The sequence below is a fragment of the Quercus lobata genome, chromosome 8, assembly GCF_001633185.2.
Source record: "Quercus lobata isolate SW786 chromosome 8, ValleyOak3.0 Primary Assembly, whole genome shotgun sequence".
Classification (NCBI taxonomy): Eukaryota; Viridiplantae; Streptophyta; class Magnoliopsida; order Fagales; family Fagaceae; genus Quercus; species Quercus lobata.
Genome location: NC_044911.1, coordinates 33,902,755 through 33,919,899, shown reverse-complemented (window position 1 = coordinate 33,919,899; position 17,145 = coordinate 33,902,755). Strand labels below are relative to the sequence as shown.

General features: G+C 40.1%; 1 protein-coding gene across 3 annotated transcripts; it reads right to left on the bottom strand.

Moving 5' to 3' along the window:
* Positions 1–12,826: 12,826 nt before the first annotated feature.
* LOC115958454 lies at positions 12,827–16,942 on the bottom strand. Of its 3 annotated transcripts, none has more exons than XM_031076865.1 (4): positions 16,050–16,942; positions 14,805–15,338; positions 14,474–14,679; positions 12,827–13,379 (listed from the first exon to the last, which is right to left on the bottom strand). In XM_031076865.1, the coding sequence occupies exons 1-3, from the start codon at positions 16,908–16,910 to the stop codon at positions 14,569–14,571; spliced, it is 1,506 nt and encodes a 501-aa protein (XP_030932725.1). In that variant the 5' UTR covers positions 16,911–16,942; the 3' UTR covers positions 12,827–13,379; positions 14,474–14,568. The 3 variants fall into 3 exon arrangements, with proteins under 3 accessions (XP_030932725.1, XP_030932727.1, XP_030932726.1); XM_031076867.1 differs by having other exon boundaries at positions 12,827–13,306; XM_031076866.1 differs by having other exon boundaries at positions 12,827–13,281.
* Between the last annotated feature and the right edge of the window lie 203 nt (positions 16,943–17,145).

Here is a 17,145-nt window from a genome sequence, read left to right as displayed (position 1 = left end):
TGTTATCGTATTTCCCTTTTTGCAAGATTGTTTAAGCATTATCTTTTATCAATAGTGAGCACGTTAGTTAAAATATTAGTTGTCCTGCTGTATTAATTCTTTTCTCTTACTATAACATTTTTGTGACAGTATACCCTGTCGTGGGCACATGACCCAGATCCCTGCTAGGGGTTCTAGCTTACGCATAAGCTAGCTTAAGGTAGGTTTCAATTAAGCCAATCCCAACTCTCCTACCCTAGAATCATTGGGCCACAGCACGACCCTTAAGCCAATCCCGACTCTCTTACTCCAAAATCATTGGGCCACCACACGACAAAAGCAGTCCAGCCCAAGATATAAAAAAGGCCCACCATATTTAAATTGGCAACTTCGCTAGGGAGTTGGGAAAAAGAAAGGGATGGCAGATAAAGCCCTCACAAGTTATGCCCCCGAGATCGAAAACAACACGAAACATGAGCACTGTGCCCTCGCAGGTAGAATCAAGACCAGAAACGCCTACCAGCACTAGCCCAACCAAGTGGAAGGTGTTAACGGAGCGAGGCTGGACCACAGCTGCAGCAAAGAGTTCCTGCTGATAATGCCAACTTTTTCATCGTGGTGCTGTAATCCGTGTAGCATTCCCAGCAGTAGATAATGGAAGAGCTGCCAGATGAAGGCGGACAAGACAAAAGAAAAAGGAAGCCAACATGACCTAAGGCATAGACAGACAAGGAAGAAACCCATGTGGGGGTGGTCCGTAAAATGCGAAGCAGCGGTTCATTACCATGGCCAAAGTTGCTACGCTTCTAGAGTAGGAAAGGGCCAAAGCGCCAAAGGAAAGATTTTATGCACGAAGGCCTCCTTACCCGCTGAGAATACTCAGCAAGCCATATCCTGAGAGATATGAACCACGAACCTTCGCATAATACGATGGCATAAGGGGAAGTGCTATCGAACATGTGAGCAAGTTTATTGACATCCTTAGCCCCTACACCGCAGATAAGGACTTGTGTCTCCGGGAGTTTTCTAAATCCCTATGTGATCGCACGTACACTTGGTACATCGGTTTGAAACCAAGGTCAATCATGACTTGGGACGACATGGTGGATATGTTTTGCACTAAGTATTTTCATAGAGAAGAGACAGTAACGCTTGTAACTTTGTAAGCAATCAAGCAAAGGAGCGGCGAGGACTTGATGGAATACATCAAGAGATTCAGAGACATAGCTCTTGACTGTATGATCATTGTGAGGAAAAGACATTAGTGGAAATGTGTATGGGTAACATGATTATGGAATACAAAGTTGTTTTGGAGAATTTAGAAATCTCCCAATTCGCACAATTACTGCAGAAATGCAAGAAGACCGCCCAATCAGTAAGGCTAAACTCTAATAGGCCCAAAGAACGGAGGTCTACTCCGTAGGCCATGGTTGTATCAACTGGCAAAAGGAAAAGGAAGGCAAATGGAAGGGAATACAAGACCCCCTTCACCATTGCCATGTACACCAAAGGAGCTAGACGTGCTCCTAGATAAATGGATTGTAGATGGGGTTTTCAAGCCCAACCAAGTTTCCAAGGAACCCACCAAAGAGGAATGAAGGGACCCATGTTTCTGCCGTTTACACAATTATGTGCAACACCCTACTGTAGAATACTGGGCGCTCCGCTAACTAGTGCATCTCAGAATCAAAGAAGGAACTCTTTAGTTATCTCAGCCAGAAATCCAGAGAAACCCACTCCCGAACCACAAGGGAAAAGTAGTAGCAGCAGCAGCAGTCGTTATTTGCGCGGATCCAGAGGAAGACGAAGAAGAAAGGCCAACCCTACTTGCCGCAACAATTACCACTTTGCAGAAAAGTTCCAGGTTCAAAAACCTATTTAATCAGTTGGAAATCATTATAAATGAGTGTAGAATTGCCACAGAGGCTCTGGTAAGCATTGCCTTAGGGGCAGAAGTAGAATGCTTGTCGGCAGAAACCAAAGCTGATAAAGCCTTCTTGCAAGACACAAATAAGATCACTTTTAGTGATGAAGACATGGAAGTGGAGTATTCAAATCATAGACCCTTTTACTTGGCGGCCTCCATAAATCAAATCCCCATCAAAAGGGCCTTGATTAATATAGGCGATTTTGTAAACCTTATCCCACTTAGCACGTTGCAAGCAGCAGGAATTTAAGGTAAAATATAGGGATGCCCAATGGAGGTAACAAGATTTGGGGGAAGAGGTGAATATACCGTAGGCCATGTCCAATTGTGGTCGAAAGTGTGACCAATAGCCTCCTTGGGCCGCTTCCATGTAGTGAAAACAGAAGTCTTATACCACATATTATTGGAAAGGTCGTGGTTGCGTAAGTATCAATTGGTCTCATCTACCTACTATCAATGCATGAAGGGAAGGCTGAACAGCAGAATGATACGGATTGTAGCAAACTCGTCACCCTTAAAGCAAGCAGAGGCTCATCTAGTAGAAACCATGTTTTACGATAAGTGGGCGTCATCCGGTGAAATTTTGGTGTCCAAACCACAAGGCACCTTCGTCCTTAGGTGGGAGGATATTCAGGATGACCCAAAGCTCGATCTGAGAGGGCTGCTAATGCGAAGAAAGAAGAGGAAAGAAGCGCCCGCCTTGGAGTCAAATAATACACCACAATGCGTCAAGGTTTAGACCCCCTGATGATAGGATAGTCTACAAGTTATGAAGGTGCGCAGGGCCCACCTACAATACACAAGGGGGTCCTAGACAAGGGCCACAACATAAAAGTTTGGTGTTGTGTGTAGCCCAGGAAAATTCGAAGGAAGAAAGCGATACAAAAAAAGAAGAGGAAATTATAGCATAAAAGGATACACAGGTAACAACAGAAGAGAAAATGGAAGAACTCGATTTGGTCTTCGACCCATAGAAGTCAAGACCTATTTCGATAAGTTCAAAACTGTCAAAGGAAGAAAAGTTAGAGCTGATACTATTGTTGAAAGAGTTTAGGGATGTTTTTGCATGGGACTACAACGAGATGCTTGGGCTAAACCTAGGATTGGTAGTGCACACGCTCAACGTAGATCCTGAGGCTAAGCCGGTGGCTTAGCCTGCCAGAGTATTTCATACCGAAATAGAAGAACAAATAGTAAAGGAAGTGTAAAAGTTGTCGTCCAATATTGTTCCAATGAAGAAGAAAAATGGGCTTATAAGATGCTTCGTAGATTTCAGATCCTCAACCGAGTCTGCCCAAAGGACAAATTCCCGCTGCCAAACATGGACCTGCTGATAGACTCTGCAGTAGGGAACGCCATGTTCTCCTTTATGGACGGATTCAATGGATATAATCATATTCGAATAGTGCCAAGAGATGTAGAGAAAACCACTTTCAAAACACCCATAGATAATTTCTACTACACTGTGATGCAATTTTGGGTTGAAAAATGCAAGCGCAACTTACCGACGCACGATGACCGCCATATTCCACGATATGATGTATCGCAAGCTAGAAGACTATGTAGATGACATAGTTGTGAAGTCGAGGAGGCGAGAGGACCATGTTAAAGTATTAAGAAAGGTGTTTGAAAGATTAAGAGTTTTTAAGTTAAGAATGAATCCGCTCAAGTGTGCTTTCAGAGTATCTGCCAGGAAATTCTTGGGGTTCTTGGTCCACAGCAAAAGAATAGATGTGGACTCAGCCAAAACCACAGCTATAGCAACCATGAAGCCACCTGGCATAGTGAAGGAATTGAAGAGTTTTCTGGGGAAAATTTCTTACATCCGAAGGTTCATCCTTGGCTTAGCATCAATCACTTCAACCTTTGCCAAATTGGTCAAAAAGGGACAAAACTTCGAGTGAGGAGAGGCACAACAAACAACCTTTAGAAGGCTACAGCAAATTATGACAAACCTCCCTACAGTGCAAACCCCAATCTGCAAAAAGCCACTGTTGCTCTACTTGGCCTCAAGCCTGTATGCCATAGGTGCTTTGATCACCCAAGAAGATGGAGGCGGTATCGAGCAACCAATCTATTGTGTGAGTCACGCTCTAAAGGATGCGGAGACTCGCTACCCCAAAGTAGAAAAAGCATGCCTGGCAATAGTATATGCATCACAAAGGTTGCAACAGTACTTTCTAGCCTACGAGATATGCTTAATGACAAAGTCTCACGCAATCAAAGCTCTTCTATGATAGCCAATTCTCTCTGGGAGGATATCTCAGTAGTTGTTACAATTATCACAATACGACTTGAAGGCAAGAACACCCAAGGCAGTAAAGAGTCAGGCCATAGCAAACTTGCTAGCACAATTCCTAGGAGAAGAAGAATTCCCGTTGGATGATGAAGTTCTAGGAGAAGTGGATGCAGCAAAAGTAATTGAAGAGTAATGAGTGATGAAGTTCGATGATTCTTCTACGGCCCACTCAAGAGCAGAGGTCGTGGTGCTCTCATTCAAGTTAGAGTTTCCTTACTCAAACAATGCTACAAAGTACGAGGCCTATCTCACTGGGTTGGCCACAGCCCTCAAAATAGGGATCAAGCATTTAAAGGTGATAGGTGACTCGAACCTGGTGGTTTGCCAGGCCAAAGGGATTTTCTCTTTGAAGGAACCAAGTTTGGCTCCATACAGGACTTTAGCCCAAAAAATGGAAGAAAGGTTTTCAACGTTTGAGATAGAGCATGCTTAGAGAAGCGAGAATCGGTATGTAGACGCGTTGGCCGCGTTGGGCTCACAGATAGCCTTTGAAGGAAGTAGTACCAGAGTCAAAGTCAGCAAACGAAAGGAATCTATTGTTGAAATACTGCAGGAAAGGTTCCAAGAAGAACAAGGCTGTAAGGAGGACTAAAGAATTCCCATTAAGGAATCCTTATTAACAGAAGGAGATATGGCAGATTTGAAAACATTAAAGGACTACACCCTGATGAAAGGGGAACTATACCGCAGAATGCCAAGAGGAATTCTGTCAAGATGTGTGGGGCAAGAAAAGACCCAAAGAAAATTGAAGGAAGTGCATGGCAGAACTTGCAGGTTCTATGGTGAGATCAGCCTCCATCGCACACTTCAGAAAGCGGGTTTTTATTGGCCAATCATGGGTAAGGATGCAAACCTAGTCCAAACCCAGTGCGAAGCCTGTCACTTGGTTGCAGACAAGGAGGAGAGTTACGCTGTGTTCATTAGTGAAGACTGGAGAAACCTGTTTGTGCAATACCTGACAGAAGGTATCCTGCCACAGAAGTATAGTTAAAAATATAAACTTAAAAAGCTGGCAGTGCGCTACTTTTTGCATAAGGGTATCCTTTTTAAGAAAGGGTATAATGGAGACCCATGCAATGCGCTACCCAACAACTCTTGCTCAAATAAATTCATCACAACCTGCCAATACCCATGCAATGCAACTGTGCAAAGACCCTCTCTCTGTGAACCCAGGATCATGACTGTTGTGAAACGTCTGCTCCAAAACTCAAAAGTACTAGGCTGCAGGAATGTTCGAACAAAAGTAGAAGACTCTAGAATGGCAGTGAAATAGTCAGGTATGTCCTGATCCAACCCAAACTACCTCCTCACTCTATTGGCAGAATAGTGCACAAACCGGATGCCCTAATCAACAAGGTAAGGCAGCCACCCAACATTAATGCCTGCCAAGTATGTAATCCCCCTCTCATCAAAGGCAATCAACGGGGTGGTGGTCCCAGCGATATTAGTAAAGGAACCCATGACCGAATCAGCACATGTAAAACCAATGCCCAAACTCCCGTATGCTCTCTAACAAAAACTACTCCCTTATCGAAAAACTCTACAGCAGGATGCCCAAACGGCTTCAACCTAACCCAACGGTAAGCTGATGGAAAATCAGTTACAAAGCGGTTGCAAAAATTATTAATAAACTTCGAACAGAAATAGTACTTTCTTTGGCAAAATGGACAGACTTGCACTTAGTCAAGTGCCTAGCACAACACTCTCATAGCAGGTGTTGCAAAATGGTACTGTGGGTAGAAGTAGTAACTATATGGCAGGAACCTGTCTGCTTCTCATCACTCTTCAGAATATCTAACTACACATACTAATGACCTAGAAACATAGGGGCTAATGGCAGACTCACCCCGGCGGAAATCTTTATGGCTAATCAGAAATAAAGAGGTTTTACAACATAATGAGGGTGAGAGCCGAAGATGAACTTACAGAGCCAAAATGCAACAAAGGCCGTGCAAACTACGTCAAAAGCCTTGGAGAAAGCCCCAACCCAATGCAACAACTTCGCGTTGCCACTCATCCCTTTCTTCAACTCGACTTCCACAGCCTCCTCCTCGGGAGAAAGCTCAATATTACTCTGGTCCACATCGCCGAGAATGGGTAACTACAGTTGATTTGCCACATCTTCCAAGGTCATGGTGATCTCGCCGCTAGAAAAGAAGAAGGTATGGGTAATGGTGCACCATCAGCAGACCAAATGATGAAGATTGAACAAGTCCTTATAGTTGGACAATCAACACGACGAAACAATAGCCTTCTGCACGCCAACCTGCTGCAATGCCACCATGAAACCCGCATCGAACAACTCTTCATCTCCCTACTCCTTCCAACCCAAAGAGGTACCCGACCCAAATTCAAAGAGAATGGGCACGGGGAGTGAAGTGCCTTGGTGTATATCAAGATCAAGGATTGAGGAAGCCAAAGGGGCCCAAGACACCTTCGTGTCACAATGGCAAATAGAGAGCCACCTGCGGCCCGGCGGTGGAGGCAAGTAATCACAGAACACCACCAGAAAATGAGTGTGGGTGTCGTACCACGAGTTAATGAGGGAACGCACCCACTATCTGGGTCACGACCCCCTTCCTCCTCCTCGGAGCATTCCAATTAGGAGAGGAGAGAATCTTCACCTGCAGTTTTGGTGGAAGGGTCGTCGACGGAAATCTCTTTCCCCTTACGTCGGGAGAACCCTCACCTTTCGCCAGTGTCATGATGGGATATTTGATTGGAATAGATAGGTGAGGATGTTTGAGGAAAAAGACATGGTGAAGGAGAAGGGAATGAAAAGATATTCTGTGCGAATGATGGGAAGGGAATAAGTTTAAGTACTAATGAAAATAAAGATGACGTGAAAGGATGCAATGGGTCAGCCGTCAAAAGAAGCATCGTATTAATGAAGCAGAAGTTGTATTTCAGAATAACTGCTAAATTGGGAAATTCAAAGAGACAACACTGTTCACGGCAAGAAAGAAAATAAGGCAAGGCCCACTATTTGAAAAAAAATAAAATAAAATAAAAGAGGGAGAAAAGAAAGAGACTTTTTATTTGCATATGAACCACAGGAGCAATTCATATGCTCCGGGGGTTGAATATTGGCGACCATTTTGGCAAAAGGGCCCAATAACAAAAGAAGTCCAATAATATGAAAATGGGTGAAGAAAGAAGAATTAGCAAAGTAAGGAAAAAAACCATTATGCCCGAATGATAGGAATAATGATCCACAGGCCTACAAAATAGTGAAAGGGCCCCAAAGAAAGCAAATGGGTCCAAGGGAGTCCCAAAGAATGAAGTAGTAAGTCCATAAGAATTATAAGAAGTAGAAAGCAAGCAAAGATAGGCTGGAGGGGCCCTAAGAAAGGGATTAGTAAATGGGATTGGTTCGAAGGCCAATAAACTCAAAAATAAAGGATATGGTAATTGGGTCGAGGAAGTCCAAAAGATTTAGTAAAAGCATATGGGAATGTAAGGAGCAAAAAAGAATGAGATGGGCCAAGGATGCCCAAAGGAATAGAAAGGGCTGAGGAAGCCCAAGATGATATAAGAATTGACCCAGCAAGAATACTGGGCAACAAAAACTAAGGGAAGAAATAATATATGAAACTGATATGACAGGCTTAGAGGAAGCCTAGCGAACGAAAAGTTAAATGATATCATAGCAAGAACAATGCAGTGACATGGTAGGAGTACCAATCAGCCCATATCCAAGCAATACCCAGCCCAAAGAAGAAACGAGATGCAAAGAATGAAGACCCAATGACTTACCCACGGCACAAAAAGTTAAACAAGCAGCAGAACACACAACAAGACCAAGCAAACCCACAGGTAATAGTAAACGCATGAGTACCAAACAAGCAATGGACTCACATAAGAGTAGAGCACATATAAGACTCAAGCACCACCTACTTGTACCCAGCTAATACAGGGAAGGTGGGTCATGGGTCAGAGGTAAGAAAGGGTGTGGTCTGGTGGTGGGGAGAAAGGGGAAGCTTATTCTGGGGTTCTCGCTCAAGCTCTCTTGGGGGAAATGTCCTGCTGGAATGACATACCACCCAAAAGAGGTAAACATGAGCTGAAATCACTAGGTGCATGCTATAAAAGTTAGTAAGAGAGAATACCTAGTCCTTATTCGGATGGGAATGCCACGGAAAGTTAGAAAATAAAACAAAACTTCCTTTGTCTGGGAATGGAACATGACGCAGCTAGCACAGGGTAGTGGTGGTGTTTGGGCAGCCAGCAGACCAGTGGGTAGTCCGAGAAGGACACCCATAACAGGCCAAAAGTAGTTGAGGGGTAAAATGGTAAATCTCATTATGGCAAGCAATATAAAAATGTCTCAGCCGTGCACAATAAGGAACAACAGGAATGAAAGGGAAAAATAGTAAGGAAAAATATTGAAAACAGAAGAAGAAAATAGAGAAAACAAAGAAGGTAGGATAACGGAGAGGAAAAAGAAGTAAAAAAGAGTGTGAAGCATGCACCAATAGGCTACCCACTTCTCTCTCTCTCAATAGCCCATTCTTTAGTAAGCTAAGAGTTTGAGATTAAGCCACTTAGGTCCATTTTCCAAAGTAGGCAATTTCTATGGCAGGATTTTCCTATGAGGTTACCTACATTGGGGATTGGTCCCTTCTTGAAATTAAAAATCTACCAAGGAGCCAAGTTTAGCAGACTAACCCCATTTCTTCTTTTATCATAATTGTTAAGTGCTAATGTTGTTTTCTTTGTTGCTTATTCATTCCTACCATACTTACGTTATCGTATTTCCCTTTTTGCAAGATTGTTTAAGCATTATCTTTTATCAATAGTGGGAACCTTAGTTAAAATATTAGTTGTCCTGCTGTATTAATTCTTTTATCTTGCTATAACATTTTTGTGACAGTATACCCTGTCATGGGGACATAACCAAGATCCCTGTCAGGGGTTCTAGCTTGCACACAGGCTGGCTTAAAGTGGGTTTCAATAAAGCCAGTCTCGACTCTCCTACCCCAGAATCATTGGGCCACAACATGGCAAGAGCAGTCCAGCCTAGGATATAAAAAGGCCCACCACAATCCCTCACTCGCTCAATTGACACAACCCAATAGAAATCCCCAAACCTGAAACTTAAGCCCAACCGTGAAATCTATACCAACGACCCCAATCGTTCAACGATAGCCTCCCTCTGCTTACGTCAAAGAGATGAAATAGGGCACCTAGGTTTCAGTTTTGCCTGACAGACAAGGAGCTTATATTGTGCTATTTGAAAAGGAGGGTTTATCAAACAAATGCTTAAGCTCAATATCATCGTTAATCTATGCATACAAATGGGACCCTAAAGAATTGCCTAAAACTAAAGCCTTTTTGCTTTTGTTTTTGGGAAATGTTAACTTGGTTTGTTTGGTTGTTTGATGGTTTGAAGTCAAATCTTTGTTTGGTTGTTGATTATGCTCGGAAGTAGTTTGGGTTTGATTAAAAATTGAATATTTATTAATAATTCTTATAAAATTTGTTTGTTTGCTTAGAATTTTTTATGGGTTTTGGATGAAGTTTGGTTTTTGTTGTGTTTGATTAAAAATTGAATCTTTGTTAAGAATTCTTATAAGTTTTGTTTGCTTCCTTAGGATTTTATATGGGTTTAGGATGAAGTTTGTTTTTTTGTCGGGTATGATTTGAACTAGTTTATGGGTTCTAAGCCATATTTCATCTCCTTGACACAGGCAAAGGGAGGCTAGTATTGACCAATTGGGGTTGCCGATTGGGATTGAGCTCACTAGTTGAAGCTGTCGCTGTCGGGGGTTTGCCCTTCTAAAAAAATTGTTCCCACGTGTCCAAATCATTGTAAGCCATGTGTCCATATATATATAATGGTTTAGTCCAAGTCAAATACTTAGCATTTTGTTAGCCACATATGACATAAACAAACGGACATAGATGGAAGGATGAAAAATAGACCATTTTGCAAAGTTTAAGGATGAAAAACAAACTTTGAAAATTTATACATGAAAAATGAACTTTTATGAAAGTTTAGAGATAAAAATGATATTTTATCCAAACCTGACCCGTAACTGACCAAACCCAAAAGTTTAGGTCAGTTAGGCCACCTGAAACCGACCTACAACCAACTCGACCTGAAAGTAACCCAATTGTAAGACCTAACACCTGAACTGAATAGACCTAGACCCCCCCCCCCCCAAAACATGTCAGGTCAGGTCAATTGGGTTGGTTAGGTCCTTGCTCAGCCCAACATAATATATGGCCTCAAAATCTACTGAGCTGTTGCTTTTCACTGGTGAAGAAGGGTTTCAGTCATGTAGGGTGCCCAATTATCAACCAACATTAGTAATTTGAAGCCTCTGCTCAATACGAAAGATAAAAAGTAGAATGATTGAAGATAAAGACTAGAAAAGGAAAAATTAGTTGAAATTTTACATCCTAGTCGTTCCACAAAAAGGATGAAAAAAATAGAATGATGGAAAATGTCGAATGTGAGAGGAGAGGAAGAAAATGTGAAGTGAAAAAGGTAAAACTATCTCCATTTTCCCTCCTCTTTTATGTCATCTCATCTCGTCTATTTAGTTACAAATTTGACATTTACCTTTTCAACAATAATGCACACTTAAACCTGAGATATCTTCTTCAATATCTCAACAAGGTGGCAATTTAGCTTTTGCATTTTATCTCGTACAAATGTTAACTATCTATTTTAAAATTAAACTAACATTTATCCTTTTGTCTAGGCCATAACAATTAACAAATAAACTATCAAAAGTTGTGAGATGCCAAACTCAAAGACAATTATGAGTGCATTCCATCAAGTGTGTTTGGCATTTGGCACACCAAACACCAAAAAGCCCCTCCCATGAGATGTTTCTAAATGCTATAATATTTGGCACACATGAACAATAACGTTCCATCTTTGGAATGGTACGGAAGAAAATGCTAAAAAAAAAATTATTCATTTTCTCTCTCTTCCTTTATAACTTCCTTTATTCTCTCTCTTTCTTTTTTCTTCTTTCTTTTTTCTTCTTTCTTTCTCCGCCTCTCTCTTCATCTTTTGTCACTCTCTCTTCCTTTTTTTTCTTCTTCTTTCTTCTCCAGAATCTTCACTTCTCCCTTTTTTTCTCTTTTTTTCCTTTTTTTTCTTTTTTCTGTCACTTTCTCTGCGCCTCTCTGTCTCTCTCTTCTTCTTCTTTTTTTTCTTTTTTTTCCTCTCTCTCTCTCTCTCTCTCTCTCTCTCTCTCTCTCTCCGCCTAGACCGTTGCCATTGAGATCAGTCGTTGCCATTGAGATCAGCCGTTGCCGTGGAGTTTAACCTCACCGATGAGGTCGACTGATGGAGATTGCATGTGAGTTTGGGCGTTTTTATTTTATTTTTATTTTTTTTTCGATTATGGATTCCATGTGATTGTGGGTGGTGGTGGAGTTGGGTTAATTCCATGTGATTTAGGTTGTATAAATGGAGTTGATTTATCATTTCTTTTTCTTTTTTTTCTTTTTGAGAGTTTTGTGTTGATTTTGTGGATTTTTTTCTTTTAAAGTAGTATTGGGTGGTGATGGCGGCCGGTGGATTGTTGTTGATGGTGGCGGGTTGTACCTATGGCTGTGGGTGGTGGTGGAGGGTTGTGCTTGTGTACGGTGGTAGGTTTGGGCTTTTTTTTTTTTTTTTTTTGGGTTGTGGATTCCGTGTGATGGTGGAGTTGGGTTGATTTCATGTGATTTGGGTTGTATAAATGGAGTTGACTTATCTCTTCATTTTTCTTTTTTTTAGAGTTTTGTGTCGATTTTGGGGATTTTTTTAAAAGTAGTATTGGGTGGTTGTGGTGGCAAGTTGTACTTGTGGGTGGTGATGGTGGGTTTGTTACAGTTCTGTGCTTGTGTTTGTGTATGGTGGTGGGTTTTTATTTTGTATTTTTTTTCATATTGATGGTTTTTTTAATATTTTTATATATTATTTTAATGTATAAAATTGAAAAATAGAAGATGTAATGAACGGTAAATCATAAAATGATGTGTTAAAATAATAAAGTAAGTTTTTTTATGTATCAAAATGACATATTTGTAAAATACCTTAAGGGAATGGTCCGGAGACCAAATATGCTTCTCTAAGTTTTATAAAACCTTTCAGAACTAAGGTTGTTCAAGAAATTGGTCCCACTGACAATGATCGCACCAGACCAACCGCTTCCAACAGTTTTCATTGGCGTGGATGAACTACCCTACACATTCCCCCTACAACCTGGCAACTTTCACCATAGCTCCGCCACATACCAACGTTTTTCCCCATGCCTACCACCACATTACCTTTATTTGACCCTAACTCAAATCAACCCCACATATCAACCATCGTGGCTGACCTAAGTCGAGAAACCCACATGCCCAACTACCATTAATCCCCACTGCCACTCAAAAAGCAATCTGACCTCTGCCGATTTGTGATTTTTTCTTTTTCTTTTTTCATTGACAACTGGCTAACCACAGCGACAAAAAGCCGCCACTACCGACTTCACCTCTCTGACCTCTACAGTACTGTGTTGGTTTTTATTTTGGGGAAACCAGCTACGTCTGTGCAATATAAAATGGCCACCACACTAATAAACATCCTCTAAACAAAATGCAAGGCACAAAGAAGCAACAACTTAAAATCAAAATGTTCTAAATGCTTATATACTTATTACAATCTCATTAATGAGAAATATTTTTTGAGAAAAGATAAATTTTAAATAAATAAAAAATTATACACTCTAATTACATGATCAGATGTTTCTTAATGTAATATATTCCACCAAATGAATACATAACAATGCAGTATTATCTTCATGGTAGTTACTTGTGTCATCTTCCTCTTTAGCATGTGATTAAAATTCTTCTTCAAGTCTCTGTTTATCAAAATTTCTCAAATTTAAATAATAAGACAATCGGGAGCTAAAGGAAATAGCCTGATTCTTGCACAACAAGAGCCTAAGCTGGCAGATGACCTTTGCTCTGCTTTTTCCTTCAACCACAAACTCCAATAATTTCAAATGATCAAGACATCTAGCTGCTCCACGCCTTGATCCTGTAGATCCCCAACCATTTGAAGGCATGACTCCTTTTTTTTTCAGTCCTTAAAAGAAGAGAAGGAACTATGTCTGTTAAAAAACATTGAGGAAATCTCACTTAACAGCATACTTCTGGAGTAACTCTAGAAATAACCTAATACTTCTGCATGGTTTAGAGATATAAAAAGCATAAATACAAACAATATATAATTATTTTTTGATAGGTTACAAACAATTTGTAATTAAAAATTACTTTCTGAAAAACCATAACGGAAAAAGAGAATGAGTAGAATTCAAATGTTATCAACTAGGTTTTTTTGAAATATACACAAGCAAAGATAGTCATGCATTAAAATTTAAAATACAGGATCTGTCATGATGAATATGTCACTGAATTTTCAGAAATCATAATTTTACAAATATATTCAAAAACAGCAGCAGAATAGCATAAGTCATTTTAACATAAAGAAAAGCAAAAACATTCTATAAGATAGTGTAAGCAATAAGGCACACATCTTTTAGAAATGAAATGCAACTTGAGGGGAAAAGGCACTTAATAAAAAGTTACATAGAGCATAGATTAATTGCAAATTCCATATTGAATTCTCTTTGTGGCGATCAAGTAATTCTGTGCTGAAATGATTTAACAGAAAAGTGATACCAACAACTCTTCCTGTGCAGTCAGGTGAAGACATCTTATAGGTTAAAAATAAAAAGCAAAGTCTTGATAATTTAAATTCGATAGTACTTTTAATTTTAGTTCTCCACATAAAAATTTTAGACAAAATTTAACTACAAAATTAGTTATAGCTTAAGGCTACAACCTTACTCAATATCTTTTTATTGGAAGTAAATTTTGACAAATCCATCATTAGATTACATCTTCTTCTTATATCCTCCATATTTGCAAAATTTCTAGAAAATTAAAGATTAATAGCTATGCCATTAATAAGTTGTTTAAATTGCAAGTTTTTGTAATTTAAAATTATACATAAGATAGAAGCTTATAGATGATATAGTAAATAATATCCGATTGATACAAAATTTGACATGTGTATTAAGAGCATAAAGAATATACAATTCAATAATTAGATTTTCAAAATATATAATAATATTTATTTTATTGAGTAAAGTTGTAGCCTTAGGCTACAAACAATTTTGTAGCTAAACTTTATCCAAAAAGTTTTTCATATGCCTATTAGAAGTCATTCTTTCCAGAGGAGTTTCCAAGCACAACCTTAACAACTACGAAATTACCTTGCAGTTTGCATTGCAGATAATTATATAGCAGAACTGCTACAAAACTTTGTGAGCTTTGTGTGTACTCCAAACTCTTCTCTTCCCAAAGAATGCTAGATGTGCATGGAAATTAGTTCATCAACTCCACATTGTCTAATGTCAATGACCATTGATTCATTAAAAGAGGGCAAAATGCCACAGCACTGTCGTCGTGGAGACTTCATCTGGAATAAAGAAGACAACATTTGCAAAGTGACACTAACTTACAAATAACTAAAATATGAAGAAAACGTCATATGATGAACGTATGAATTGCAAATCAAGCATAGTTAAACCAGTTCGGCAATACCTGTTCAATATCAAGCTCAAGCTTCTTAGAGAACACTCTGATGCCTTTCAAATTCTTTATTGCATTAGGTGTGACACACTCTTTAACCAAGTGCCTGGTATAGTAGCTCCAGACACCACTTTTATCAGGTACAATACTTTCCAGAAAGAAGGTAACGGGTCTTTTACATGGATCTTTAGGATACTCTCTCGTGTTAAACATATAACGACTTGCATCTACCGTGACACTCCTCCTCCATGGTACAAAAGTTCTCTGCAGTGAAAGGAGATCCGGGAGAAATTCATTACCATTGAACACCTGGATAGCATAACCCCATGCAACTGAAACAGTCAATGAATTTGATCGGTCATAGCAGACAGTCTGTTGCAAAATCCTGGCAGGATCAACATTCACAGCTTCAAAAAGATGTTTGATTGCTTGAGTCTTGTTAATGTCAGGAAAGATTGGCTCCAAAGCATCCAAATGATGAAGGGACACCAAAGGAGACAATGGATGTGAAGACAGCATCCCGAACAAACTCCCCCTCATATCAACCTGGTATGAAAAGAATTAAATCATGAATTGCCTTCAAAATTTAGTCAATTAACTTGCATAAAATCCCATACAACATCCATAAAGTAAAGAAGGAAAAAATATGTGAAACATTATAGGATAATCTAAGAACTTGGTAAGGTTATTTAGCCAACCCTTGTCAGTCAGCTAAGCAACCTCTCCAAAAAAATCTCAAACTACTGTTGCATGTCACACTCATCTGATCTCTCATATGCTTTTAACTACATGCAGGTTCATACATGCCAATAACAATAACTAGCAGATCAGGCTGTAAAAATCATTCAATCACCAACAAATAAAAAATAAAAAATAAAAAAAAAAAGGAAAGAAGAAGGGGGTCTAGTAATTGAGCAATGCCTGCATACACAAAAAAATTTCACAATAGTTGAGTTGGCAAGCTTTTATTAGTTCTTATCTGAGCCCATAATTGGCATCACAGTTTTAACTACCATTAACAATCTACCACTGAATAATTTCAGTATTTCAGTGATCACACATGGTCATGCATTACGATACTCTGCTCCCTCTTCTCACATAATAGTGGTGCATCCTATTAATTAAAAATTCATCATCATTCATGTGAGAGGACAGAACACTATTGAATAATTTTCCTTAAACTTAGTTTGTGCTATAAAAATTTTTGCTAATACTAAAAATTGCTTAATGAGAAATGCGTATAAACAAAGCATTTACCTGATGAAAGCCAGGTTCATGAGTTAAACCGACACCGAGCTCCGCCAGGCACGAAAAAACCCTAGCATCGCTGCCATACAAGTGCGAGTACCTTAGCAAGCAAGAATCCAAAACCCTAGCCAAAACCCTCGCGAGCGAGTGGCTGATAGCGAATCCTCCACCGCCAAATGCCATATCAAACGAGTACTTCAAATTCTGCTCGTAACTCTCCGAATTGCCCCCAATGTAAAACCACCGATCATGGTCGTACTTAGCTAGGGTTTTGACCAGATTATCGACGAAGAAAACGGTGTCGTCGTCGCCGAACACGTACCACCTCACACCCTCCTCGTCCCGATCCACGACCTCCTTCACCACGCGCGCCACGCGGATCGCCGATCGGAGACCTCCACGGAACGTGTAAGGGAACTTAGAAGTGTCGCCGGAGACGACCACCGGAGGCACAGTGTCATCGCCGTCAACGGCGCGGTCGAGGAAAGCGAAGGCGCGCGTGGAGTTAGGGGAGTACCAGAGGCGCAAGTAAGGCTTGCGGCGAGGAAAGGAGTTGGACGAGGAAGCAATGGCGAAGAGGACATGGCGGCGCGTGAGGGGAGAATCGGAGGCGCGTGGGATTGGAGGAGGCGGCGGCGGCGGGTGGGGGTAAAAGAAGACGTAGAGGACGAGGAAAAGAGAGAGAATCAAAAGGAAGGTTTTTAGGCGGGAAGGATTGATGGTAAGAGATTTGAGGAACGTGATAGAAGGCATGATCTTGAGTGAAAGATGGCGAACGGTGCGTTTAGATTTGGAGAGACAAAATTGGAATGAAAATGAAAATTTGCGTTCACGTTTCGTTGGCTTTTTCTGGGACATTAATGACAACATAGATACACCTGAGATTACCCCCTAAACACGAAGCATTTATCAGTTCATCAGTTCATTTAACCTTTTTCTTTCTCTCACTCTTTCTTTTTGTCTTTTTTTTTTCTTTCTTTATTTGTTTTTGCATAGTAAAATTATAAATTAGGAAGATAAGTTTTTTAAATTTAGAAAATGTTTGGTAGAATAGTTTGACTGATGTTATTTGTAATTTTTTAAAATATATATAAATAAAAATTTA

What these genes read in the sequence shown, in the direction of transcription:
- LOC115958454 (XM_031076865.1), bottom strand. Translation starts at nt 16,910, where the DNA reads ATGTTGTCATTAATGTCCCAGAAAAAGCCAACGAAACGTGAACGCAAA. An exon ending in ATGAACCTGGCTTTCATCAG is followed by an intron (nt 15,339 to 16,049) that starts GTAAATGCTTTG and finishes TTTTCATACCAG; the next exon opens with GTTGATATGAGGGGGAGTTT. An exon ending in TTGAGCTTGATATTGAACAG is followed by an intron (nt 14,680 to 14,804) that starts GTATTGCCGAAC and finishes TCTTTATTCCAG; the next exon opens with ATGAAGTCTCCACGACGACA.